The following is a 27286-nucleotide window of genomic DNA, read 5'->3' on the forward strand; positions in this document are numbered from 1 at the left end:
CAACTGAGGCTGCAGCAGGAACACATGGAGCAGAAAGGATATTATATGTATCTCGCAGAAAATAGTCTTCTCAGTACATCCCTCCTCTCAGTGCTTGCTTATATTAAGCACTGAAAGTCACAGTTCTCTATACAGAGCAGAACCTGACTATTTAGAAAGGAAATAATTTAGCCAGCTAACCCAGACAGAGAATTGAGGCATTACTTCAGGAGAAATGAGGAAGGTGATGTCTGCCATTAGTCTTCAGTTACAAGAAGAAATAAATCCTGTCCCAAATTAAAGCAAGAGTTGCAGACCTCTTGCATTGTGACTACAAACAAAGTTGAAAGAGTATTCTGGCAAGAGCTTCTGAATTTAAATACAGAAATGACACAGGTCATGTGAGAACCAAAGAATGGAAACATTAATAAAGGAAGCAAAACCCTGTCCATGTCACTCCAAGATGTCTTCTGATATCCATGGCAGAATGGTGAGTTTGACAGAAACATTTATGTCTGCCAGGCAGATATCCAGTTATAGGAAAAAATTCTGTTTGTCTATGAAAACGCAGTTTTCAGTAAAAAAGATGAAAACTAATTTTGAATGTATATAAACAATACAAAATCATTCTTCAGGATATCTTTATGTATCAGGAGGCACATCTTTTATAACACTTTTATTGCTATATTTGTGAATAACTGTTTTGCAGTGCTATTTTAACTCAAATAATTAAGCTTTCCTTCTGTTTTATGTTTAAAAGTTTGGGGGTTGGGGTTTTTTGGCATTTGGAAGCAAGTCAACTGGAGAGCATTTTCTGTGCCATCTGAGGCCAAAAGTAACAGCATGGAGTCAGAGAAGGCCATTCAGCAGGCAATTTGTATCCTCAGTTGGGTATCCCTTCTGTAGAATGCAGCTGGTATAAACTATACAGGGTCTGGGGCTACAGAAACAGCAGAAATTAAGAAAGTGAATTTTCTAGAAAAGCTTGAAGTATAGAAAACTTTGAGCATGCTGTTAAAGAAGTTGTGAGTTTGGTTCAGGGGACTGCAGAGTTGATCCCTTCTTCAGTCATATTTCAATTGTTAATACAAGAGGAAATAGATCTTTTGATCACTTTTTCCTGTTAACAATCTGTTTTTAAACACTTCTTATAGATTGTTTTGCACTCATAGTATGATAAAAAACACAATTCTTGAAAAATTCAGCTACATGTGAAAATTAGATTTGGAAAAAATGGTGCTTCTTTACAAGTGTTGAAGTAGTTCTCTCTTCTTTGAGTAACTCCAGCTTTAGAGCAGGTATTTGAAAGTTACTAGTGAATCATACCTATGTCCTTCACCATTCTAAACAGACATCTGCACTTTGAGCCACTTTGGAAGCCTCAGCTGTTATGTGCAGTGCCTTCTCCATAAATAGCCAAAAGTTAGGGTGCTGGAGACTCCATCTTCACTGAGAAAATCCATTCTAAAACTTGCTGAAACTATTACTATCTAATCCCCAGCTTCTAAAGGTGTTTCTTTTTATCCCCATTCATTCTTTGTACCCAGCCTGAGCTCTGGGGGTGCCAGGGTTTCTGGAGGTCCCATTTGTATTCCTAAAGCTGCCATAACCCCCTGGAGGAACTCTCCTGCAAAATTAGTTCTGCTCTCTGAGTCTATGGCTTCCACAGTCCCTTTTATTGGAATGATGTCTTTTAGAAATGCCTTAGTAAGTGATCCAGTGGTTGCTGAGCAGTCAGAATTGCTTTTGGCCCCCTGTTAGGTGAGATGGTGTCACCAGAAGATATTGAAGCCTTCCTGCTCAGGGCATTTCAGTGCCAGGCTCTTACAAGCACACACAGCTGTGCCGGTTGAGCTGACCATGGGGGTAACCTGCGCTTTGTCTGATTCCCTTTCCTCAATAACAGCGTGTCTTGGAACTCTCTTCCCTTCTGCTGCCCTTGAAGAGCCATCCACAAAGACATTTTCTGCCTCAGGCCAGGCAATGTCTCCTGAATCTCCCCCAGGCTGGGTCTGGAGCTGTGTCACTTGAATGCAGTGCTGGGTTTCTTCCCAGCCCCTCTGTGGGCTGTTCAAACAGGAGGCTGGGTTAAACCCTTCCCCTGTCCTCAGTTCTGAACCCTCCTGTGCCACTGAACAAGTTTCACACTGTAATAACCGAGCACTGCTCATCCATTGCGAGGCTCTTTTGGTGATCAAAGCTTGAACTTGATGGCAGACTGGAACAGTTGGAGATCCTGTTGTCATCAGGTTTTGGGCCTCGGTTCTGTTGAAGCTGTGGCTGCACAATTCTGCAGGCAATGAGGCCACTTTGGCCACTGGGTGAAACATTTTGGCCCAAGGATTCCTTTGGCATGGCCCTGTTGAACATTCACCTACAATTCCAATTTCTTTTCTGAGTCTGGAAGAGACAGAGCTGAGGCATCAATATTTTTGGTTGTTCATTTTCTCAAGTTTTGCTCTCTTTCTCCTCTCTATACCACAGCATGGAGGCTGTCTGAGGTTAAAAAGTCCTACAATGTTCTGGCTGGAACAGAGAATCCTCAATCCAGGCTGTGTAATTCCCTATTTATCCTCAAAATTGTCTCAGCTCCTTTTTGGTCCAGGGAAATGTTACTTCTGAGATTGCCCAGTGCCTCTCTGGGTCAATTCACCAGGAATCTTCAGTCCCAGTATTTCCCAAATATTTAACCTTTTTCTCCACCATTTACCATTTGTTTTTTTTTTTTTTCCCCAATACTCAAAAGATATTTTTAGCCAGGAAATTCAGCCATTTCACTGGGGCTTTGTCTACCACTTGTTCTTGTCCTCCTCATTGGAGCCATCTGATTCCCTGACTGGCAGGATAGGAGTGCTGTAGGGAGACATCCCTGGCTCCAAGAGCCCTGCCTTTAGCAGGGACTCCATACCAGGCTGTGAGCCCTTCCTTCCCTCCCCTGGAACAGGGTGTTGCTTTTAGACACCACTTGTCCTGGTTGCTTCCAAGTAGTTTGGAGAGGCTCCACATCAAATTTTCCCTGGGGCTGCCCACACCTCTGGGTTCCCTTCAGCACAGGCCTTCCCAGACATTTGACACAAAGGTACAGCAGCAATAGCCTCTGTGTCACCTTTTACAATATTACAATACCACCATCAAATTCCTTCCTAGTTAATTACAATCAGAGTAGGAAGAAAAAGAAATTAGTTTATTTCAAACCTATCCCCCACAGCTCCTAATAGCGATTGAACAAATGATTGATACCAGCTCAGCTTTCCCATTTATTCCCTTAATAATGAAAACACTCCTTTACAATTTTCCCCCTTTAGGTGTAATATTCAGAGTGGATGGAGAGGCCCCTGTGTCCATCAGGAGAGGCTTCCTCTGGATGCAGACCCAGCCTGAATGTTCTGCAGGGCTCCAGTGTGGTGGGTCCTTGGTGGGATGGGAGCTCAGAGAGCCCTGACAATCCATGTCCATGCAGGGGTGGACTTGCTCCTGCTGAGGGTGCTGCTGTCTGTGCTTGCAGTGTCCTTGTGGGCTGCAGCTGGAGCCCTGACTCCTCACCAGGGGCTGTTTGGGTGGGCTGTGCCCTGGCCAGGAGGGCAATGCCTCTGCCAGGTGCTTGTGGCCGACCCCGTCATGCCCCGGGTGCTGGGGCCCCCTTGGGCCCTGGGGTTGATCCCTCAGGGGCTGAGGGAACTCTGCCGTGGCCTTTGCCTTCAGCTTGGCCTTTTGCTCATCCCTTCTTGCCTTCAGCTGCTGTGCCCTTGTGCCCAAGTGCTGCAGGGCTTCTTGTGCCACTCCTGCAGCCCCGGTCACTGCCTGTGGGTGCTCATCCTCTGAGAGCTGCTGAGCTTTCTGCAAAACCTTTCCTTTCTGCAGGGACCCAAACGAAATCCTGAACAGAAAATCCTGATCCTTCCATGTGCACGCTGCATTTCCCAGCTGTTCCTTTGTTTTCCCCGTTGTGCTCAGGGTCCCTGCCCAGCCCGTGTGGCAGAGCCGGTGCCTGTCCTGCCGCAGTGTCCAAAGGCGGCCCCCCCGGCGGGCAGGGCCGGCAGCTCCCCGGGGCCGGGCAGCGGCCGGGGCGTCCCGCAGCCTCCTGGGGGCCGGGGGCCACTGCCGGCCCTGCCCGGGGCTGGTGGGGTCAGGCAGCGCCCGGCGCTGAGCCCCGGCTGCCCCACAGCCCCGGCCTGGCCCCGCAGCTCCCCACAGGCCCCAGCCCGTGCTCCCGGTGCCGCACCTCTGCGCCCGGTGCTGCCGCTGCCAGCGCAGAGAAACCCCTGGCATCCTGACCTCCTGCTTTTCCTCTTCTGGAAACCGGGGATGGAAAGGATCTGGATCAGCTGGCAAATGTGAGGATAAGACCCTGTTGAAAAACATTTCAGTCCTCTGTATTTTTCTCTTTCTCCTCTTTTCCATCATCCTTTTTCTTACCACATAGATTCCTCCTGCTGCTTCTTACCTGAACCATATTCCTGCACACTCCTCTTCACCCGATCCCTTCCCAGCACACCAACCCCATCCATCCCCTGTTGTCCAAATCCCTTCTCCCCTTCCCTTATTGCCCCCCTTGGGTGTCCATGTCCTTAATTACCTCTGGGGAAATATGCAAACTACCTCAACATTCTCCCAAGGGACCCTTCAGAGACATTTTGGGATAATCATCACTTTGGCCAGGACCCTCCCTGGCTTTCCCTTTTCTCCCCTCCATGGGTGCCCTGCCATGTTCACTCCCCGAGGATCCCAGGGCACTCACTGATGAGATTTTCAGTGCTCTCTCCCTGCTGACTCTTCACAGACCCCCTGATGTGTCACTCATCTGTCTCCTGGTCACTCCCGGGTCCCAAATCAATCCCCAGTGCCACTGCCAGCCAAGGGAGCCGATCACCCAAAGTGGGTGAGGCACCTTCAGCTGCACTCCCTGCCCGCCGCCCCGGAGGGTGGAAGGAATTCGGGATGAGCCCCAGGGTGTGCGGGAAAATTGACATCACCAGACGATTCTGTCCACAAAGAATACAGAGGAGTACTGTAAAAGTAATTTCATTTCTAAAACTGGGAGAGGCCATGGGACATTTCCCATGGGATCTCTCCAATTGTTGAAGGACACAGCCCTCCTTTTCATCCTAATTCTCCTGGCCACATCTCACTCTCTCTTTCCTAATTGGCTGAAGTACTTGAGAGCTACAGATATCCCAGTCCACCTACTACATACACCATTAATATGCACCCCACTTTCATATAGCAAACGATATTAATGGCTCTGTTAAGTCTTTGTTGTTCTTCTGGAAGTTCATGAATAGAGCAGGACCTTGGCTGAGCAGCAGTCTGTGTCATCAATTAATAAAATTTTCTGAAACCGATGTCTTCTCCTGTCACTTCCTTACATAAAAAAGTTGCCTGGCCCTATCTCCGAGCAGCTTTAGAGCATCTGTTTGTAAAGACACTTTCCTGTGGTTCCTTCCATGGGGTCCCCCGTTTGTGGGACATCCCCCCTGGAGCAGGGTGTCCTCTCTGTGCTGCAGCCCCAGGGCTCGGGCAGAGCTCAGCCAATCAGAGCCCGCGGCGCTGATGACTCACCAGTTGCCAGGCAGACTCGCAGCTCCCCGCGTTCCCCACCTGGACCCACCTGCGCCCCCCCTCGGCCCCATGGCCCCGCGAGGGGAATTTGGGGAGGTGGGAGTGGGGCAGCGCCAAGGCCGGGCCCCCCCGCGCTGTCCTGGCGGGAGCGGCTGCAGTGGGGACCGAGTGCGGGCGGGAGCGGCCGAGAGCCCAGCGCTGCCCCAGCCCGACCTGCCCCAGCTCCATCCCTGCCCCTGCGCTGGGATGCGGTGGGTCTGGGGGGAAGAGGGAGCCGGCAGTGGGTGCTGGGCCTGGGGGCAGGAGGAGAAGGGAAGGAGAAGCAGGCTTGAGGAACAGAATGGTCAAAGGATGCAGGTGGCAGGAGAGGGTGGGATTGTGCAGGAGAAGGAGGAATAGCAGGAGGAAGAGGAGTGTGAGGAAGAATAGGGACACCGGAGGAGGAGGAGAAGAAACAAGGATCACCACAAGGTTCCATCCCTCCTTGTATCTATAGCCTCCCCTCAGCCCCAGGAGCATTGTCACCCCACATGCAGCACGTGACTGTTGAGGGGTTCCACGATTTTCACAGGGGTGAATCACGGCATTTCTCAGCTTTATTGGGTTAAATGTTGGTGCTTTATTTTTTTTAGGGGCTGAATCTTTATGTTTTGGAGGAATTTTTTACTGAATCTTGATGTTTGGGGAGGTTTTGATCTGTGTCTTAAAGTTTTGAGGATTTTTATGCTGAACCTTGGTGTTTTGGAGGTTCTTATAGACACACAATGCCCAATGACTTGGTGAGATGAAGTGGGGACAGGAGAAACTCCCAGTCCAAGATGCTCTGTTCTTTTTTTTTTTTCCCCAGACCAGGATTTTTCATTCCCGGGGAGGAATGAAAATGGAGGAAATGGAGGAGGAGGAAAAGCCCTGGAGATCCCGCACAAGGAGTGGCAGCAAACCCAGCCCAGGGAGCTGCAGGGAGGAAAGAGCCCCCCTGAGCCAGGAAGGTGGGCAGAGATCCAGCCAGAGCTCAGAGCTGGTGGAGAAGCCTCGTGGCAGGGAGAAGCCCCACAAGTGCTTGGAATGTGGGAAGGGTTTCAGCCGGAGCTCCCACCTGATCGAGCACCAGGTGATCCTCACTGGGGAACGGCCCTACGAGTGTGAGGAATGTGGAAAGTGTTTCAGGTGGAGCTCCAGTTTGAAACTTCACCAGAGATTCCACACCGGGGAGAGGCCCTTTGAGTGTGGGGAGTGTGGGAGGAGCTTCAGCCAGAACTCCATTCTGATCCAACATCAGAGGATCCACACTGGGGAAAAGCCCTTTGAGTGTGGGGAATGTGGGAAGAGCTTCAGCCAGAGGAGCAGCCTGATACAGCACTCGGTAATCCACACTGGGGATCGGCCTTATGAGTGTGGGAAATGTGGGATGAGCTTCAGCCAGAAGGGCTACCTGATGCAACACCAGAGGATCCACACTGGGGAAAAACCCTATGAGTGTGGGGAATGTGGGAAGAGCTTCAGGCACAGCTCTGGCCTGAGGAGACACGAGAGGATCCACACTGGAGAAAAGCCCTACGAGTGTGGGGTGTGTGGGATGAGCTTCAGCCTCAACTCCCAGCTTATGGAACACAAAAAGATCCATACTGGGGAAAAGCCCTACAAGTGTGGGGAATGTGGGAAGAGTTTCAGGGAAAGCTCAGCCCTGATTCGGCACCAGGTGATCCACACTGGGGAACGGCCCTACACCTGCTTGGAATGTGGGAAGAGCTATGGGTGGCACTCAGACCTGAGAAAGCACCAGCGCATCCACAGCGGGGAGAAGCCCTACGAGTGTTCCCAGTGTGGGAAGAGGTTTCAGATCAGCTCCAGTCTCCTCGTACATCAGCGGAGTCACACAGAGGAGAGGCCGTACCGCTGCCCCGACTGCGGGAAGGGCTTCAAGCACAACTCCCACCTCACCGAGCACTGGCACATCCACACCGGGGAGAGGCCCTACGAGTGTGGGAAGTGTGGGAAGAGCTTCTCACAGAGATCAGCCTTGATCAAACACCAAAGGAGGCGCCACTAAGGGGGGAAGCCCTGTGAGTTCCCCAAGGGTGGGAAGAGCTTCTTATGCTCCTTCCAGCTCCATTCCCTATGGGAGGATCCACGTTGGATGATCCTCAGTGACCTTCATTGGACAGTCTTGGTGATCTATGGGCCTGGTTATCTGTGTTGGGAAGACTCTTGACTGGGAGGCTCCACATCTTCCTCGTTCCCTCTGGGCACCTAGATAAACCCAGTGGCAGGAACATCCACTGGGGCACAGACCAACAATGGGAATTCCTTGGGGAGAGCAGATTTAATGACTTCCAACTCCATAAAATCTTTTGCATTCAATCCTATCTTCTGGTGGCATCAAGGAATACTGAATGGTCTTGGAGGTATGTCCTAGGTTGACTATATGATGCTTGTATCTCCAGTTGTCTGTTCTGTTTATAGTGAGTTATAATTTTTGCACCTTTAAGACTTGTTCCGAGAGCAAAGGAGGGAGAGAAGGGCAGAGTTTGTTTTCAGAAACTGCACTCACTCCTCCACATTCTTGCTCCTGGGCCGGGTTGTCTGCAGATGGACAGACAGAGGTACAGATCTCTCCTTTGCTGTTAATTAGTTTTAGCTAGCTGTGGCAGAGAAGTTCCCTGGACTGTGGCTGTTTTTCCCTTTTCTTTGGACCTGTTTAAACCTGCTCTGGCCTGAACACCCAGAAGAGCACCGGCAGCTCACACCTGTGGCCCAGCGGGCCAGGCCTGGACTGTGGCATTTCCAGCACCGGAGGGACTGATAAGAGACTTAGTGAGCTGAGCTACAACCCATGGAGGGACTTCCTGACTTTGTCTCTCTTTTAGAGCAGCAAGAGGTTTTATTGTTTAATATTGTTTAGGTTTTATTCTTTAAAAAACAGTTTTTTCGACTTTTCTCCAAGGAGGTATTTTTACCAAACTGGCTGGGGGAGGAGCCAATTGAATCTGCTTTCCAGAGGAATCCCTTTGGAGGTTCTCTCCCAAATTTGCTCTGAACCAGGACAAGGTCTTTTCCAACTTCAGGGATTCCACGATTTTGATTTCCTATTGCCCAAGGGTGTCTTCTGCAGCCAGATGGTGGAAAAACTGGGGAAAAGACCAAGATTTTGGAGACAGTGGGGTAGAAACTCCACCAAAAAGGTTCTTCCCTCCACCCAAGCACGTGGATCCTCAGCCGGCATGGACATGGAAGTCTTTTTCTTTTGGCCTTGATTTTGTTTTCATTTCTCTTTATCCCTTTAAAATATCCAATATTGAAGTAAAAATAGACATTGAACTAAGTTAGTGGATGTGGTCATGGTAGGACATAGACATGGTGGGACACGTGTAAGAATGTGCCCTCTGTTGACAGAGTAAACAAGTTAACCTTTTGTTCCCTTAAAAAGGACAAAGGCCAGGTGTTTCTCTCCTCAATTTGGTTGAAAGACACCTCATAGGACCTTGTGGACTTCACCTCAAACTTAAGGGTAGCTAATTGGACAGGAGCCAAAAAGTCCCACCTAAGCAATTCCCTAGAAAAGAAGAGAACAAAAAAAGTTAATTGGTTTTGTTAAGTGTTTTAGCAAGAGCAAGAACCTCTTGCCCTGACTTGGCTTTTCTCTGTAAAAAGCTTTTTCATTTTTGACTTTTATTAAAACTTTTTATTCCCAACACTGTCACATGAGCCATCCTGCTTGTTTTATGCCACCTGAGGTAGCTGAGCTATCAAGGGTATAATGCTTATCTCTGAGAGCTTATAAGACCAGGCTCAAAAAGAGAAAAAGCATTAGACATGGAGAGTGACATGGGCACGCATGGACATGGAGGGGGACAGGGCCATTCCCTAGGGACATGGGGAGACACAGGCATGGATGGAGACATGGGGGACAGTGACAGGGATGGAAACATGGTGGGGAGATAGCCATGGGTGAGGACATGGTGGGACATGGCCAGTGACAAGTGGGGACATGGCCATGGCTGGTGCCATGGGAGGAACTTGCAGGGGATGTGGGGGATGCTGGGTTTGAGGGAGTTGAGGGTTCCTGGGCAGGACTTGGACCTTGCTGAGGCCTTTGGGGAGCCCAGGCCGAGCGGCTCCGGCTGCACTGGGAGACCCTGGTGGAGGTTCTGGGGCAGCTGCTCAAGGACCCCTGACCTGGAGCCCCAGGTGGGCACTGGGCTCCTGGAAGGGGATGAACATCCTTGTCCCTAGGAGGGAAATCCCAACACCCCCAGGGTGTTGGGGACAGCTGAGGGGCCACAACAGGGAGGGGAAAGCCCAACAGAGCTGTCCTCCTCCTAAGCTACATCCTAAATATCCCAAAACTCAGGGATTCCTCCCAGGAAAAAGCTGCCAGGAGCTGCCTGAATTGAGGGAAAGGGGGGATGTGATCCCCAAACTGAACAGGAGGGGCCTGGATCCCCAAATCCAAGCCCAGGGGTGAGAGGTAGAGCTGGAGGCACAATGGGGAAGGAGTGGGAGAGCAGGAGAAAAGAGGATTCCGACCAGGAGAGGAATGGGACCCTCAGATTGAGTTGGGAGGGGTCTTTGGGTTGGGGGAACAATGGGAGTGGGGAGGGAAGGGTGGGGATGGGATCAAAAATGGGTGGTTCCATGGGGATCCCTTAGTGTCCCCATCGCTTGATCCCTGGAGTGATTTCCGTGAGGCTCTGGGAGGGGGGAATGGATCTGCACTGGGTGGGTCCCCAAGCCCCCTGCCCATACCTGGGGGGCTCATGGGAGGTTCCCTCTACCCAAACGCTGGTGCTGCAGCCATGGGGGAGAGGTGGGTAGGAAAGGGGGATTTGGGGTGGTCAGGGAGGAGGAGCAGTAGGAAGAGGAGAGAGAGATGAGGAGGAGGTTAGGGAAAAGAAGGAACAGGAACAGGAGGAGGAAGAGGAGGAACCGCAGCAGATCCACACGGTTTGCCTGCCCTTCTGCCGAGTCTGCAGCTCCCCTGGTCAGGGCAGCATTGACTCCCCCAGATCCTGTAGGTAAGTGGGGAGGGGGAGCTCACCCCAAATCCATTGGGGGATTTCTGGGAGTTTTTTTTGCAGGGAAAGGGATATTTGGATCTTGCATTGCCCCAAAGGTGAGACGCAGATGCCCCTTTGGAGACTTGTGAAGGGTTCCTGTAGCGATCTCTGTACTGGCTGGGGCAGTGGTAACAGTTTGGGGGGGGGACATTGGTTTTGGGGTTCCAATTGGCATCGGAGTGGGGAGAGCAGCAATGGCCAATCCTGGAGCTGGGGGATCCCAGCAGCCTGGAGGAGTGGGGGACTCTGGAGATGAGCAGAGTCTGGGCCCATCCAACTGTGAACAGGGTGGTGACTTCTCGAGCTGGACTTGGGCAGCAGGACCAAGGTGCTCACCCTTTGTTTTTCCCCCAAGCCAGGATTTGTCCATCTGTCCTGGGTTGTAAGATAAGCTTGTATTCTATTTGCCATCTGTTGAAGGCAAACCTGTTGGGCAGGTTTTGTTATCTTTTCCAAGAACTGGTTTTGCTCCTAAGAGGTAATGGTTTGTTAGTGGGCCATTGACTGATTCAATGCAGGGCTGGTAACATAACACCATCCTATTGTGAGATGTTCCACCCAGAGGGGGGAAGCCAAGCACTCTTTTATTGGATATAAGGGGGTACCTTTTTGGGGACAGAGCAGCTCTTTACTTTGGGGGATTGCCAGAGAAGCAGCTCTCTCTCTCTCTCTTCGCGGGATTCCCAGAGAAGCAGCTCGCTCTCTCTTCTTCGCGGGATCTCGCAGCAAAACAGCCGGGGAGGCGGCGGCGGCGGAGGTCGGAGGCAACCCCGGCGCAGAGGAAGACCGTCCCCACTGCCACCAGATCTTCAGAGGAAAACTATACCCTTCAAAAGATCACCACTGCAGCTGCAATTCATCAACCACTGCAAGGGGAGCAATTGTCCCAGCAGGACTGCTACTGGCACCCCGAATCCTCAGGTTCTGGACTTTTTCACTGGTTTTGTTTGTACCGATTGCATTTGCCTTTTTAAATTGTTGTCTAGTTTTCTCCTAGTAAAGAATTGTTACTCCCATTCCCATATCTTTGCCTGAGAGTCTTTTGATTTAAAACTCCTAGTAATTCGGAGGGAGGGGGTTTACCTTCTCCATTGCAGAGGAGGCTTTAGCCCTCCTTCGCAGATTCCTGTCTTGTCGAACTTAGACAGATTTTGGCGCATCAACGTGGGGCTCGAGGGCATTGAGAGGGAAAAAGGATTAACAGTTCTTAAGTAATTTGGTTTTTTGTTGCGTGTAAAAACATCTTCAGCATCACCATGTGGTCTAGTTTACCTTGGTTTGGGTGGCATGTGATCGTAGCTATACTTTTCCCATTTGCAGACCCTTATCTAAAAATGGGTCCTATAACTAAGGCTACGGTGTCTGTTATCAAGTTTGGCTTCTGGGTTAATTGGGTGAGGAATTCATGGATCTTTAATTTCCTCTGGAAGGCAGGTACATGGATTCATAGCTATCACACGTTAACTGTATGTTTTTGGGGTTACTTTAATAACGGTACCTAGTGCGAGGAAATAGCGCCTGGGCAAACTTTCTCCCAACCTTTTAACCATCTTTTTGGGTCTGCTCCACCAGTTCTCAAAGGGTTAAGATCCTTTCTAAGTGCTAATGATACCATACAATGGGTGGTGTTGCTGATAGTCCTGTTATATTTAGCATTCAGAGATAAGGGAAGATTAACCTGGATAACTACCCTCACACCTACACCACAGACTCGAGATGCTGCTGCTCCAGAGCCTGACCCTGCCCCACAGCCCACCTCAGAAATGAACCGCCCAGATTGGGTGAGGGTTCTGGTTAAGGAGATACGAGAGATGCTGAAGGAGTGCGTTTCCCCAGCTGGTGAGAAACCGGCCCTTTGCCTTGAGGAGGGACAGTCTAATAGTACAGCTGTGGAACCCACAGATGTTACAACTGTCCAGGTTCCAGCTGAACCACAAAGGCAGTCACGGCCAGCAGCAGTGGCCCCGGTAGAAACAAGGAAGTCTAAGGTGAAAGCAGAGCACCCTGCAGATAGGGACAGGAATGGAGGAACCTCACAACCCACAGGGGAGCCAGAGATTGCTATCATCACCGAGTCCCTGATGTACGAAAGTCTTTGTAATCTGCATAAAGACATTGTGCGATGAGGGCGTGAGGCTTATGCTACTTGGTTACTCCGGGTTTGGGATCTTATGGGTACAGGCATGCAGCTGGACGGTGGTGAGGCAAGGAACTTGGGACCCTTGACCCAGGACTCGGGTATAAATCAGATTTTTGTAAGGGAACCAGGGTCTCTTTCTCTCTGGGAGCGGCTCTTAATGAGTGTCAGGGAGAGGTTTGTCCACAGAGAGAGAATGCAAGAGCACCATCATAGAATGCGCTGGAAGACCCTCGAGGAAGGGATCCAAGAGCTGAGGGAAGTGGCAGCATTGGAGGTACTCTTTGGGAGGGATGGACGACACAATAATGACCCTGACAAGGTCAGGTGTACGGGACAAATGCTGTGGAGTCTGGCAAATCTTGGGCCATCTCACTACACCACCTTCATTGCAACAATCAATGCTGACGCCCACCGGGAGACAATAGGTTCTGTTGCCAACAAACTTAGGAATTATGAGAGTATGATTAATGGCCCAATGCAGGCTCATATCTCAGCTGTGATTAAGGAGTTTAAAGAGGAGATGAGGGAGGAGATAAGGAAGGTTAATACAGCACCCGTGAGAGTCACGGGCCCCAGAATCAACGCCCAACAATCCCCAGCTAGAGAGAGAGGGTACACCCCAAGGGCTAATCTGTGGTTCTTCCTGCGTGACCATGGGGAAGACATGGGGAGGTGGGATGGGAAACCCACTTCTGTCCTGGCAGCATGGGTCCGTCAACTTAAGGAGGGAAACTCTAACCAGGGGAGTTCCACCAAAGTGAAGGTAGCCTCAACCTCCCGTGACCAAGCTTGTGGGTACGATCTGTCAGACCCCCTTGAAGGGACCTCTAGTATGTATGCCCAGGAAAGGAATGATAACCAGTGTTAGAGGGGCCCTGTCTCTAGCCAGGGAGAGGCACGGGAAAACCGGATCTTCTGGACAGTGTGGATCCAATGGCCTGGCACATCAGAGCCACAAAGATATGATGCTTTAGTTGATACTGGTGCACAGTGTACTCTGATACCATCGGGACATGTGGGGGCAGAGCCTGTTTCCATTGCTGGTGTGACAGGGGGATCACAACAATTGACTCTGGTGGAAGCCGAGGTGAGCCTGACTGGGAAGGAGTGGAAGAAACATCCTATAGTGACTGGCCCAGATGCTCCGTGTATCCTAGGCATAGACTTCCTCCGGAACGGATATTACAAAGACCCAAAGGGACTCAGGTGGGCTTTTGGAATAGCCGCTGTAGAGGCAGAAGACATTAAGCAATTGAACACCTTGCCTGGACTGTCAGGAAACCCCTCTGCAGTAGGACTCCTAAGGGTGGAAGAACAACGCGTGCCAATTGCGACCTCGACAGTGCACCGCCGGCAGTATCGGACGGATCAAGATGCCGTGATCCCCATCCACAGAATGATTCGGGAGCTGGAGAGCCAAGGGGTGGTCAGAAAAACCCACTCACCCTTCAACAGCCCCATCTGGCCTGTGCGCAAATCTGACCAAGAATGGAGATTGACTGTGGACTATCGTGGCTTAAATGAAGTGACTCCGCCACTGAGCGCTGCTGTACCGGATATGCTGGAACTCCAGTACGAGCTGGAGTCCAAGGCAGCAAAGTGGTATGCCACCATTGATATTGCTAATGCGTTTTTCTCCATTCCTCTGGCAGCAGAATTCATGCCTCAGTTCTCTTTCACCTGGAGGGGCGTGCAGTACACCTGGAACCGACTGCCCCAGGGGTGGAAACACAGCCCCACCATCTGCCATGGACTGATCCAGACTGCACTAGAAAAGGGTGAGGCTCCAGAACACCTGCAATACATTGATGACATGATTGTGTGGGGGAGCACAGCGGCAGAAGTGTTTGAGAAAGGTGAGAGGATCATCCAGATACTACTAGAAGCTGGCTTTGCCATCAAGAAGAGCAAAGTCAAGGGACCTGCCCGAGAGATCCAGTTCCTGGGAGTGAAATGGCAAGATGGACGGCGCCAGATTCCCACTGAGGTCATCAACAAGATCAGGGCTATGTCCCCACCAACCAGCAAAAAGGAAACACAAGCTTTCCTAGGTGCCATTGGTTTCTGGAGAATGCACATTCCTGAGTATAGCCAGATTGTGAGCCCTCTTTATCTGGTTACCCGAAAGAAGAATGATTTCCACTGGGGCCCTGAGCAGCAACAAGCCTTCACCCAGATCAAGCAGGAGATCGCTCATGCTGTAGCCCTTGGCCCAGTCAGAACGGGACCAGAGGTCAAGAATGTGCTCTACTCTGCAGCCGGGAACCATGGGTTGTCCTGGAGCCTTTGGCAGAAAGTGCCTGGGGAGACTCGAGGCCGACCACTGGGATTCTGGAGCCGAAGTTACAGAGGGTCTGAAGCCAACTACACTCCCACAGAGAAGGAAATCTTGGCTGCATTTGAAGGAGTTCAAGCCGCCTCGGAGGTAATTGGCACAGAAACACAACTCCTCCTGGCACCCCGACTACCGGTGCTGGGGTGGATGTTCAAAGGAAAGGTTCCTACTACCCACCATGCCACTGACGCCACATGGAGCAAATGGATTGCCCTCATCACTCAACGCGCCCGTATTGGAAACCTGAATCGCCCTGGGATTTTGGAGATAATTACGAACTGGCCAGAAGGTGAAAACTTTGGTCTCACTGATGATGAGGAGCAGGTACAAGTGGCAAGGGCTGAAGAAGCTCCACCATACAACCAACTACCAGCAGAGGAGACCTGCTACGCTCTTTTCACTGACGGCTCCTGTCACATTGTAGGGATGAACTGGAAGTGGAAAGCAGCCGTATGGAGCCCCACACGCCAAGTTGCACAAGCTACCGGAGGAGAAGGTGGATCAAGCCAACTCGCCGAACTCAAGGCCGTTCAGCTGGCTCTGGACATTGCTGAAAGGGAGAAGTGGCCAAAGCTCTACCTTTATACTGATTCATGGATGGTAGCCAATGCTCTGTGGGGCTGGCTAGGAAGGTGGAGGAAGGCCAACTGGCAACGTAGAGGAAAACCAATCTGGGCTGCTGATATATGGAAAGACATTGCCTCTCGGGTGGAAAAGCTGACGGTGAAAGTCCGTCATGTAGATGCCCATGTCCCCAAAAGTCGGGCTAATGAGGAGCACCGAAACAACGAGCAGGTAGATCAGGCAGCAGGAATAGAGGTGTCAAAGATAGACTTAGATTGGCACCATAAGGGGGAGTTGTTCCTGGCTCGATGCGCTCATGATGCCTCAGGCCATCAGGGCAGAGATGCCACCTACAAGTGGTCACGAGACCAAGGGGTGGATCTAACCATGGACAATATTTCTCAGGATATCCATGACTGTGAGAACTGTGCTGCCATCAAACAGGCGAAGCAGGTAAAGCCCCTCTGGTATGGTGGGCGGTGGTCCAAGTACAGCTATGGGAAGGTCTGGCAGATTGACTACATCACACTGCCCCAGACACACCAAGGCAAGCGCTACGTGCTGACCATGGTAGAAGCCACCACTGGATGGCTGGAGACTTTCCCTGTACCTCATGCCACTGCCCGGAACACCATCTTAGGCATAGAAAAGCAAGTCCTGTGGAGACGCGGCACACCTGAGAGAATTGAGTCTGACAATGGCACCCATTTCAAGAACAGCCTTATCAACACCTGGGCCAGAGAACATGGTATCGAATGGATATATCATATTCCCTATCATGCTCCAGCTGCCAGCAAAGTTGAACGGTGCAACGGACTCCTTAAGACTACCCTAAAGGCACTTGGTGGGGGAACATTTAGAAACTGGGAAATTAACCTGGCAAAAGCAACCTGGATAGTCAACACCCAAGGGTCCATCAATCGAGCTGGTCCTGCCCAGTCAGAACCCTTATACACAGTAGATGGAGATAAGGTCCCTGTAGTACATATGAAAGGTATTTTAGGGAAAACTGTTTGGATTAATCCCACCACAGGCAAAGACAAACCCATCCGTGGGATTGTTTTTTCTCAAGGACCTGGTTACACTTGGTGGGTAATGCAGAAAGATGGGGAAACTGGTTGTGTACCACAGAGAAACCTGGTCTTAAGTGAGAACTGGGTGTAAGATTTCATTGTGATGCAGATGGAAATAGAATAAGGGGTGGATAATGTCCTGATTTGCAAGATAAGCATGTATTCTATTGCCATCTGTTGGAGGTTTGGCAGTTTTCTTATCTCTTCAGAGAACAATGTCTCCCTCGGGGGAGATATCTTCTGTTTATGGACCATTGAATGACTCACTGCATGACTGGTAAAGTTACATCATCCCATTGTGAGATGCTCCACCCAGAGGGAGGAGCCAAGGCTCCCTACATGCATACAATTTTTTTGGCCATCACAACAGCCTCTTTGCTGGATTCCCAGAGGAGCAGCTTCTTCCCTGCTGGATTCCCAGAGGAAGACCAGGCCCATCCACTCCAGCACCAGACCTCAGAGAAAACTAAACCCTTCTGCAGATCTCCGCTCCAGCAGCATTTCATCTGCCACTCTAGGAGGAGCAGCCATCATTTAACTGGACTATTACCAGTACCCTGACTCCTCAGCGTGTCAGGTTTCTGACTCTATTAGTAGTTTTGTTTGTACAAATTTTTTTTTTGTAGTTTTTTTCCTAGTAAAGAATTGTTAATCCCATTCCCATATCTTTGCCTGAGAGCCTTTTAATTTTGAAATTGTGGTAATTCGGAAGCAAGGAGGTTTACCTTTTCAATTTCATGGGAGGCTTCTGCCTTCCTTCACAGACTCCTGTCTTTTCAAACCAAGACAGGTCTCGTCGGGAACAGCCTGGTTTGGGTGCCGTGAGTGCAGGCAGGAGTTGGGGCAGGTGAAGAGGCAGTGAGCAGCTTGTGTTTGTAGAGGGCCTGGGGCTGCACCTCTGAACCTCCACCTGGAAACGCACTTGGGGGAATAGGAGCTACAGCTGGAGTGCCTGTCCTGAAAGGACATGAAGGCCTTCAGCCTTGCCAGCGTTTCTTAAGGGTGTGTTGGTGTTGAGCAGAAAAGCTGCACATTTGGGGAAATGCCTTTGGAGGACAGGGGCTTGCTTCTCAAGTAAAGTGCTTCCCAGAGAGCTCCCAGTGAAGCAGATCCAAGTGTCCCCCTTTGGCCAGGCAGTGTGGTGGAGAGTCTTGGCTGATCTTGGTGTGTGCCAGGCCTCAGAAAAGGCTTGGAAGGTTTGCCTCCCAAGTGCCCTGCTCACTGGCTCTCCCTGTGCATCTTGGAGAGTGCAAGGTAGGCATTTCTGGCAGCTGGGCATCAGCAGGCCTTCCAATGGGGGCGTGTTGTGGAGCGAGCCCAGCTGAGATACCCTGAGAGGAGCCCAGGGCTCCTCGCTCCTCTCTGCTGGCCTGTGAGCGTCTGTCTGCTCTCGGGATGGCCCTGGCTGTGTCAGGGCTGCTGCGTGGGCACGAGACAGCCAGTCCTGTCCCGCTGGGTCCCAGCAGTACCTGGCAGCCGTCCTGCATCCACGTCCGGATGCTGGCCAAGAGAGGCCCTGAGAGCTGAGGCAGCTGATTTGAAGCTTTTGCAGGTGCCAACAGGTCAAGGCCAACAGTGTTCCCTCAGGATACAGCATTCCTGAGGGGCTTCCCCAGAGGTGCCTGATGCCACCCACTCCTTGTGGCAGCAGTTGCTTTCCTGTGGAAGGTTCTACCTTCCCCAAGAGCACAGAGGGAGCTGGAGAAAGAGCTTGCCAGGCTGCTCTCCATCCTTTACCAGGAGCCCTGGGTGAGCGGAGTAGTCCCAGCTGAGTGCAGATGTGCCAATGGAAGAGCCGTGCCAATGGAAGGCTCAGTGGGAAGGATGATCCAGGATCCATAGGCCTGGCAGCCTGAGCTTGCTGCCGGGGAAGGCCTTGGAGCAGATCCTCCTGAGTGCCATCCCATGGCATATCAGGGAACCAGGGCATCTGTGGGAGGGTGGGACAGGGACAAGGACAGGGACAGGGACAGGGACAGGGACAGGGACAGGGACAGGGACCGGGACAGGGACAGGGACAGGGACAGGGACCGGGACAGGGACAGGGACCAGGACAGGGACAGGGACAGGAACAGGGACAGCTGAGGGTCCTGGCGGGATGTTGAGGGCTTCTGTGTGGTGTTTGCAGGCTGTTGGTGTTGAAGGTGTGTTGGAGAATGAGTTGTCTGGGAGGTGAGAGGTCTAGGCTGGAATTTGAGTCTGTTTGAAGGCAGCATCTGTGGTTTGGCACAGCTTTGCTTATAGGGCCCAGAAAGAATATCTGTGACTGCTTTTGTTCATGGTCCTGATTCTGCTGCAGGGAACAAGAGGGGAGAGCTGTACTCTAATGGCCACTTAGATCTCTATCCCGGGGCAGGGTTAACCATTTTGCCATCTAGTCATTGTTGCCAGCAGTTGCTCCAGGTGTTCCTGCCAACAGCCCCTGCAGGCAGGAGCACAGTCCCCAGTGCCCCTGGGCTTTGGCTCCCTCTGGCACAGAAGCCCCCCAGGGGCACAGGTCTCTGGGGCAGGAGATGGCACCAGCCCTGCCAGGGCTTCGGGGGTGGCAGGTCTGCTTGGGCAGGGACTCTGCCTCACCTGCTGGTGTCAGCGCTCCCCGGGCCCCAGGGCTCAGAGCAGCATTCCTGCCCTGGCCCACAGTTCCTTGTCCGTGTCACACCCGGGGGTTTGGGATGGCCACAAGCCAGGACGTGTCCTGAGGAAGCCGTGCCAGCTTCTGTGGAAGGCCCTGTGCCCTTCCCAGCGCGGCTGCGTCGGCAGCCCTGGGGGCTCCTTCTGCTGCCCTGAGCCCGCAGAGCAGGGCAGCGTTTGCTGATGGGCTGAGCCATTCCTAAAGATCCTGTTGGGCTGTCTCAGACACTTGAGGCCAGGGATTCCTTCCAACCTGGGCCACTTTGGGTGGGCAGGGGGCAGCCCCAGCGCAGGGGGCAGTGCGTGCAAGGGCCCTTTGTGACACATGCAGCATGGAATGGAGCCCGGTGTCCAAGGGCCCTTTGTGACACATGCGGCATGGAATGGAGCCCGGCGTCCAAGGGCCCTTTGTGACACATGCTGACATAGGAGCTGGAAGTGGCAAGAGCACGCCACAGTGCTCAGAGCAGGCGAAGGGACAGGACGGGACAGAGCGGTGCTGTGAGGAGCCCCCGCACAGCGCGCTCGTTCCTGTCCGACCCGGAGCTTTCCTGAGGCATTGTTCCTGCAGCTGACCTCGAGGCCAGACCACAGGACTCAGTAGCCTGCGGCCTTCCGAGACTTAAATTCTGCAGGTGCCCTTGAGGGCAGAGCGTGGGACTTGGTACCCCAGAGTTTTCCAAGGCATCTCTCCTGAGGATAGCCAGAAATCCAGTCAGTGACATGGGGCAGGGAGCCCTGAGAGTGCCCAAGCTGACCTGGATGGAGGAGGAAGAAGGCGACCCTGCAGCTGCCCCAGCACAGGAGACTGAAGAGGTGGTGCTGTTCCATCCACCACAGGAGGGTGAGTGGCAGAGCCAGGCTGCAAGGCCGGTGCCTTCAGCCAGCTTGGCCCCATCCCATCCCATCCCATCCCATCCCATCCCATCCCATCCCATCCCATCCCGTCCCGTCCCGTCCCGTCCCGTCCCATCCCATCCCATCCCATCCCATCCCATCCCATCCCATCCCATCCCATCCCATCCCATCCCATCCCATCCCGTCACATCCCATCCTCTGGTGACATGTCCATGGACAGGACGGAAGAGCGGCCCGGGCAGTGTTGCCTTCATGGGAGGCAACGGCGACCTGGTTGCAAGGAACAGCACGGCAGCCCAGTCTCCCCTGGTCCACTCGGGCTAACGACACACGCAGGACACCAATGTGGTGAACGGTCGAAAGCGTTTATTATCTCATGGGTTTAAATAGTCTTGGGGGACTCTGCTACGTCAGGGGGGGGTTGGCAGGGTCTCTAGGGTTAGTCAGGAGTGGAAAACTACTGGGTTAGGTGTGGTTACATTCTTTGGGGTAATGGATAACATGTTGCAGGGTGAGAGGGGGATGGGGGTCTTTCTTTCTGTCACATCCCAAAATCTTCTGTTCGCCTGTCCCTATCTACTACAGGTCAGACACCCTGCAGTGGCCGTGCTCCATGCCCTGGGGCATCCTGGGGCTGTCCCTGCCTGGGCAGCGCAGGGCTGGGCTGTGTTCTCCGGCCTCTCCCGCAGCCCCTCAGCTCGGGCTGCGCTCGCTCTTTGCCAGGTGCAGCCGTGCAGCGCACACGAGAGCAGGAACGCACCCGTGGCCGCTTCCGCAGAACAGCGCAGGTACCTGCAGCCATCCCCACCTGGGCTGGGCCTGCTGTCACTGCTCAGCCCAGCAGCACACCTGCAGCACTCCATGGCTTCTTGCCCTTCTCCTACAGCTCGTTTGCAAATTCATCAAGAGAATTCGGCAGGAAGACACCAGCGCCATGGGCCCTGGGCTCAGAGCATACTCAGAGCTCCTCGGACATGAGACCAGTGCCGCCCTGCTGGATTTGCTTGTGCAGAGGGGTGTTTCCAGAGCAGAGCAAGTAGGCAGCTGTGGCCAGGCTTCAATTCCCCCATGAGTCACACGGCTTCCCAAGCCAAAGTGCTGGGCCCTGTGAGCCTTTGAGGCCATCGCAGTGCGGTGGGGAGGGAAACACTTCTCTGGGGACCCTGGGAACACTGCTCCCTCTGGCAGCTTTCCAAGTCTCCCTGTGCCTTCTCCAGGTGCCCGCCATGGTGAGGTACATCCACCAGTGGCTCATGGCCAATGATTCTGCTGAGCATAGGCTGGACAACGCCCTGCTGTATCTCACAGAAGCGCAGCCAAATGACGCAGTAATGACACTCCTGCGTGTGGCCCCATCCTGTGACAGGTACAGGGCCCACCTGCCCAGAGGGCTCAGGGCTCCCCAGCCCATCAGCCTGCACAGCCTGTCCCAGGTGTCTGACCAACAGAGAGTCCCAGGGCCCTCTGGCTGCTCCCTTTGCCAGCCCTGGCATGTCAGCCCCGACCTTGCTGCCATGCTCCCTCGCTGCCCCTCAGGGGCCTGTCCCCACAGGGCTGGGCTGTCTGGCTGCTGCCGGAGAGGGGCAGTGGGAAAAGACAGAGCCGGTGGTCAACCCAGGCCCCTAGAGATGCCCAGGCCATGGTGCTGTGTCTGAGATCCCCTGAGACAGATCTCTAACCCCACAGAGCTGCCATGGCCATGTGGAAGAGCTTCATGTGCACACCCTGGACTGCAGAGCTGGCACAGCAGATACTCCTGGATGTGCTGGGGAGCTGGCCAGAGCACAGCACGTGCACCTCCGATGGGGACAAAATGGGTGTCTTTGTCCTGGCTGTGAGTTTCTGCCTTTGCTGGCCCCAAGGTCACCTCTCCAGTAGTTCTCCATCCTCCCTCCCCCACGGCGTCTCCCTGCCTCAGGCACTGGGCCGAAACCTGGCCTCGGGGCAGCTTCAGGGCCACGAGGCCTGGTGCTCCCCCTGCGTCTCTCCGGGCCTCTCCCTCCCGTGCTCAGGCCCTGCCACACGAACACCTCGGCACTGAGCGCTGTCTCAGGGGGCTTTGTCCTTTGCAGGCAACTGTGGTGATATGGAAAATCCTCCAGGAGTCCTGTGTCCCAGATATAGTGATGGTGCATTTCCCACAGTTATTTGTGCATCTGCTCTTCCAAGTGTTCTTCAGCACCAAAGAGATGCCAGAGGAGGTCGATACCTTCTGGAAGGGATGCCAGGAATAACACGGCCTTGCCACTAGCCCCAAATATTTCTCCATCCCAGTCCTTCTGTCCCTGCCACACAGCCAGGGCAGGAGCCAGTTCAGAGCAAAGCCAGGTTCCCAGTGTGACCCGGGCTTTGCTCTGCACTCAGGTTTGCAGTGAGGACCCTGAAGTCCCTGCTGTGCCAAATGGACTATGAGGATGTGGTGGTGTCAATGGAACGCAAGCGTGGCTGGGACACGCTGCTCTGTGCTGACACCCACATTTATGCCGTGGGTCTGCTGGCCAGGTGAGACCCCGTTCTCCCCATTGCTCCCGGCATTTGTGCTCTGTGTCTGGGGTATTCCACTCAGTCCCTGTGGCTGTGGGCCAGAGGCACGAGGGACGGCCAAGCAGACTGGGAAAGGCTGGGAGAGGAGGGTGCCCAGTAGCAGCCACATCTCCAAGGGCCCAGGTCCCCCTGCAGGGTGGGGGGTAAAGACAAGAACTGCGTCAGTCTGTCCTGGGAGGGGCTTCCCCCCACCCTGGCTCAGGGTCATAGTGTCGTAGGGGCAGGCCCCCAGCTGGGTAATCATTATTACTGACTCCATGTATTGCAGAAGTCTGATCAATAATTAACTTTATTAGGAAACCCATTGTTCTTATAGATAGTTATGATATAGGTAGATTTAATTGGTTTTCTAGTCTAATCACTATCTCCATTAGTTAATTAAGAAAACACCCTTTGGTAGACAAATCTCCGTAACATATTCCTTATGTTCACAATACCAGGTGCAGCATGTTAAGATAAGAATGATTTTCATTCTTTCCTCTGATCTTCTCAGACTTCTCAGGCCATGCCTTGGAAAGTTGTCTGTTTCTCTCTGAGGCCAGAGAGCTGCTGCCACATCTTAGTGCCATTTTCCTCCTTGCAGAGAGATGCACAATGAATCCACCTGCTTGTGCAAAAGCATCTTATGCTGTCTCCTTGAGTTTCTCAGCAAAGAGATGCCATACTGGAACTTCCCTGCCCTGGCATTCCTTGTGGAGGTGAGTCTGAAGGCCGGCGCTGCCTCCCAGCTCTCTGCCCTCTCGTAGCTGCAGCTGCCTGGGACGGTGCCCACGCCCTGTGCTGCTGCCTGGTCCCCGCCCTGTGCGGTTCTGGGCTCCTGCTGGCCGGGTCCCCTGTCACTGCCCTGTGCCTTTCAGGTCCTGCATTGCCTGGACTTGAGCGCATGCAGTGACAGCATCATGGATCTCTTGTTGAGGCACTTGCTGAGTGAGTGCACAGAGATGCGCCGCCAGGTTCTGAGGGCCCTCCTCTTGCTCAGGGATAATCCCTCACTGGTAAGGAGGGGCAGCAGCTGAAGCCGTGCAGGCAGCGTGGGGCTGGGGAACACAGTCGCTGGAACTTGGCTGGGCTTCAGGCACTGGGGCAGCCGCTCCCAGCTCTCCTGCCTCCCACTTCAGCTGCCCGAGTGCTGCGGGACAGGCCTTTGGCCTCTGGGCCCTGTGGTAGCAGGGTGGCCTTTCACACACTTTTGTTCCAAACAGGCCAAAAGAATGTGGAGCCTGACTGAGGCCTCGCAGTGCTCACCAAGGATCCTTGGATGGTGAGAAGGGGGCAGTGGCTGAAGCTGAGCTGGGCAAAGCAGCCCCTTGGGCTGGCCGGGCTTCAGGAGCTGAGGCAGCTGCTCCCAGCTCTCCTGCCTCACCTGCCCCAGTGCTTTGGGAAAGGCCTTCGGCCTCTCTGTGATGTCACACAGACATCTCTGTGATGTCCCACTGAAACTGTGAGGTCACATAGCTGTTTGTGATGTCACAGTGACAGCTATGTGATGTCACAAAGCCCTCTGTGATGTCCCACAAACCACTGTGCATGTGTGCCATTGGATCTTTCCCTCCAGTTCCCACAAAGGCCATGCCAGACACTCCTGTCTGGCTTCCAGGTCTGCAATTTCCTCCTCCAAGTGCAGCTGGTGCTGCCAAAGGATCACCTCCTGCTCCTTCATCCTCTGGACAATTCCTTTATCATCCTCAGGAGAAATCCCATTCGTTCCAGGGGGCTGGTTGATGCTGACAATGGCCATCAGCACCAGGTACCTACAGAAGTTTCCTTCAGCCATGGCTGATCCTTCCCTGAAAGAGAAAGAAAGGAGGACAGAGCCAAGATCCAGACTATATTGCCTCGGGAAGAGACAGGAAAGAGGCTCGCCCCTGGCAGGAAGGCTCTGGCCAGCCCTGCAGAAAGGCTGGAGGCCAGAGGTGCTCCTCAGGGCTCGCTTGCTGCTGCCCGTTCCAGTCCAGCTGCCCAAAGAGGCTCCATGAGCAAGTGGTGAGGAGGAAGAGGAGGAAGGTGCGAGACACAGGGACACAAACCTGAGCAGCCAGGTTTGAGGAGAGAGAAGCTCAGCATTGCAGATGGCAGAAGAAACCAAGCCCAGTCCCCCAAGCAGGAGGAGGAGAGGAAGGGCCCCCAAGCTGGCTGCAGGCAGACAATGGAGACCTTGCCCAAATGTTCCCAAATGGGCTGGGGGGAGGGAATACATGGCCCTACTTTTCAGCTCCTCCCACCACTTCTGACCCTGACACTGTCATGAGACAAAGCCTGATGAAATCCTGCTCAGCGTGGGCAACTGAGTCCTTGAAGGACTTAATGTCAGGTCAAGGCTTCCTTTCCCTCCCAAAGCCTTCCCTTGGCAGTCTTGGGCAGGGGATTCATCCTCCCTCCCTCATCCTTCCCACAGACCAGCTCGGAACCACTCCATGGGCACTTTCCATTCTTTGTGTCTGTCCTCAAGTGCAGTGCCAACCTGGGGAGAAGTCCTGGCTCTGTCCTGAGCTCCCAGGAGCTCCCAGGCTGAGATGGCAATGCTCAGCCACACCAGGGCCCTGCCCCTGCCAGCAGCACCCCCACAAGCAGCAGCAGCAGCGGCAGCAGCAGCAGCAGCAGCAGCAGCAGCGGCAGCGGCAGCAGCAGCAGCAGCTGCAGTTGCCCCTCAGCTGTTGGTGCCCCTGCACTGCAGCCCCTCCCGCTGGCACCAACGTTCCCTTGTGGCCTTGGAGACAGTCCTGAATCCATCCATGGGGTCACAGAGCCATGGAATCCCAGAGTTCCAGGTTCCTGGAATCCTAGAGTCATTGAATCCTGAGAACCACACTCAGAGGAGGAGGAGGAGGAGGAGGAGGAGGAGGATGAGGATGAGGACAAGGAGGATGAGGAGGAGGAGGAGAAGAATGAGGAGGACGAGGACGAAGAGGAGGAGGATGAGGATGAGGAAAAGAATGAAGAGGAGGACAAGGAGGAGGAGGATGAGGAGGATGAGGAGGAGAAGGAAGATGAACAGGAAGAGGAGGAGGACAAGGAGGAGAATAAAGAAAAGGAGGAGGAGGAGGACAAGGATGAGGAGGAGGATGAGGATGAGGACGAGGATGAGGATGAGGACGAGGATGAGGACGAGGATGGGAACAAGAAGGAGGAAGACGAAGAGGAGGACGAGGACGAGGAGGCGGAGAAGGGGTTGTTAAAAGAGCAGTTAAAAATGAGTGCTGGGAACCTGTCCCCATGGAGAACCCATCTCCCAGATGTGCTCCATGCCCTTAACAATGGCCCCTGGGGAAATGGAAACCCCCTGGCTGTGCACGGCTGCTCCCAGTGTGCAAATACAGCCCTGGGCAGTGAGACTGGGACTGCCTGGGAAATTGTTCTGGGTGTGATGGCCCTGGCAGGGCCAGCCCAGAGGCTGCAGGGCTGGACCTTCATCCACTGGAATTAGTCAGGATAAATCAGAAGCAAATGAGAGTTAACAATACAGGAACAGGAATCCAGATTCCTCCAGGACACTTTGGTTTGATAACTGCTCACTGGAGCTTGGCCTTGCAAAGTGCTCATGTCATGGGAGGAGGAACTGATGCAGATTATCAAGGGGTAAATGAAGTAATTTGGTTAAAGGATAGCGAACAAGATTGGATTATTCAACCCCATGACAGGGTAGCACAATTATTGATATTGCTAGTGTTTAAAACAATTGGGGGAAAAAAGGAGATCCACCTGAAATCACTGCTGTTGGTGGAGATAAAGGGTTTGGATCCAGCAGTGCTAATAATGGAGCCGGAGTGTGGGTCCAGAGGCCAAAAGGCCTCCCGAGGCAGCTGAAGGAACAGCTCCTGGGAAGGACAGCAGTGTTTGAATCCTGAAACCTGGCCAGGAATGACGGGAATGTGTCCCTGCAGCCAAGTGCTCTGTGTGAGAACAGGTAGATATTACAGGAGATTGTTTTACACATCCTGCCAGATCAAATCTCCCTTTTGCCCCAGTGAAAACTCGTGACCTGGACTCCACCTAGGATGGAGCCAGGGCCAGGCTCTTGTACTGCCCAAGGTGTATCCCTTGAAGACCTTTTAATAAATACCTGCTTTATTCCTTTAACACTGCCTAGCTCTGTTCTAGGCAGCCTCTCAAGGCATCACCACCAAACCAAGGGAGCACGGACCAGGTCTGGCTGGCTGGGCCTCCTGGGGACCACCTGGCCACCTTGGCATGTCGAGGGCTGCTTCTCACCTGCCCTGAAGCCCTGGGGCTCTGGGCTCTCCTTCCTATGGGAGAGAACTCTCCTCCTCCATGGGCCATGGCCAAAATTGGGATTCCTCCTCCAAAACTCTGCATCCAAGGATTGCTCCCAAGTGAAAGCTGCCAGGACAGACAGGTCGGGGCGCCCTTCGCCTCTTGGGGGCTGCCTCTCATCTGCTTTTGAAACACTGGGGATTGGTGCTTTCATTCCAATAAAAAGAATTGTCCTTCTTCTCAAAGTGTCCCTGGTCAAAATTGAGATTCCTCCTCCCAAATTCCATGTATGCAAGGATTCCTCCATGAAAAAAGCTGTCTGGAAGAACAGGTC

General features: G+C 53.1%; 2 protein-coding genes across 2 annotated transcripts in view; one reads left to right on the forward strand and one right to left on the reverse strand.

Moving 5' to 3' along the window:
* Nucleotides 1–27286, reverse strand: part of LOC144247141 (uncharacterized) — a gene marked incomplete at its 5' end in the record, with an annotated part of 238215 nt that overhangs the window by 75575 nt on the left and 135354 nt on the right. The window lies entirely within an intron of this gene.
* Nucleotides 6428–27286, forward strand: part of LOC144247136 (uncharacterized) — a 147298-nt gene continuing 126439 nt past the window's right edge. Inside the window, exon 1 of the mRNA XM_077786730.1 lies at nt 6428–7538. Coding sequence (XP_077642856.1) covers nt 6428–7538 — 1111 coding nt within the window. The remainder of the gene's footprint in view (nt 7539–27286) is intronic.

This window comes from Lonchura striata, chromosome 15, assembly GCF_046129695.1.
Source record: "Lonchura striata isolate bLonStr1 chromosome 15, bLonStr1.mat, whole genome shotgun sequence".
NCBI classification, from domain to species: Eukaryota; Metazoa; Chordata; class Aves; order Passeriformes; family Estrildidae; genus Lonchura; species Lonchura striata.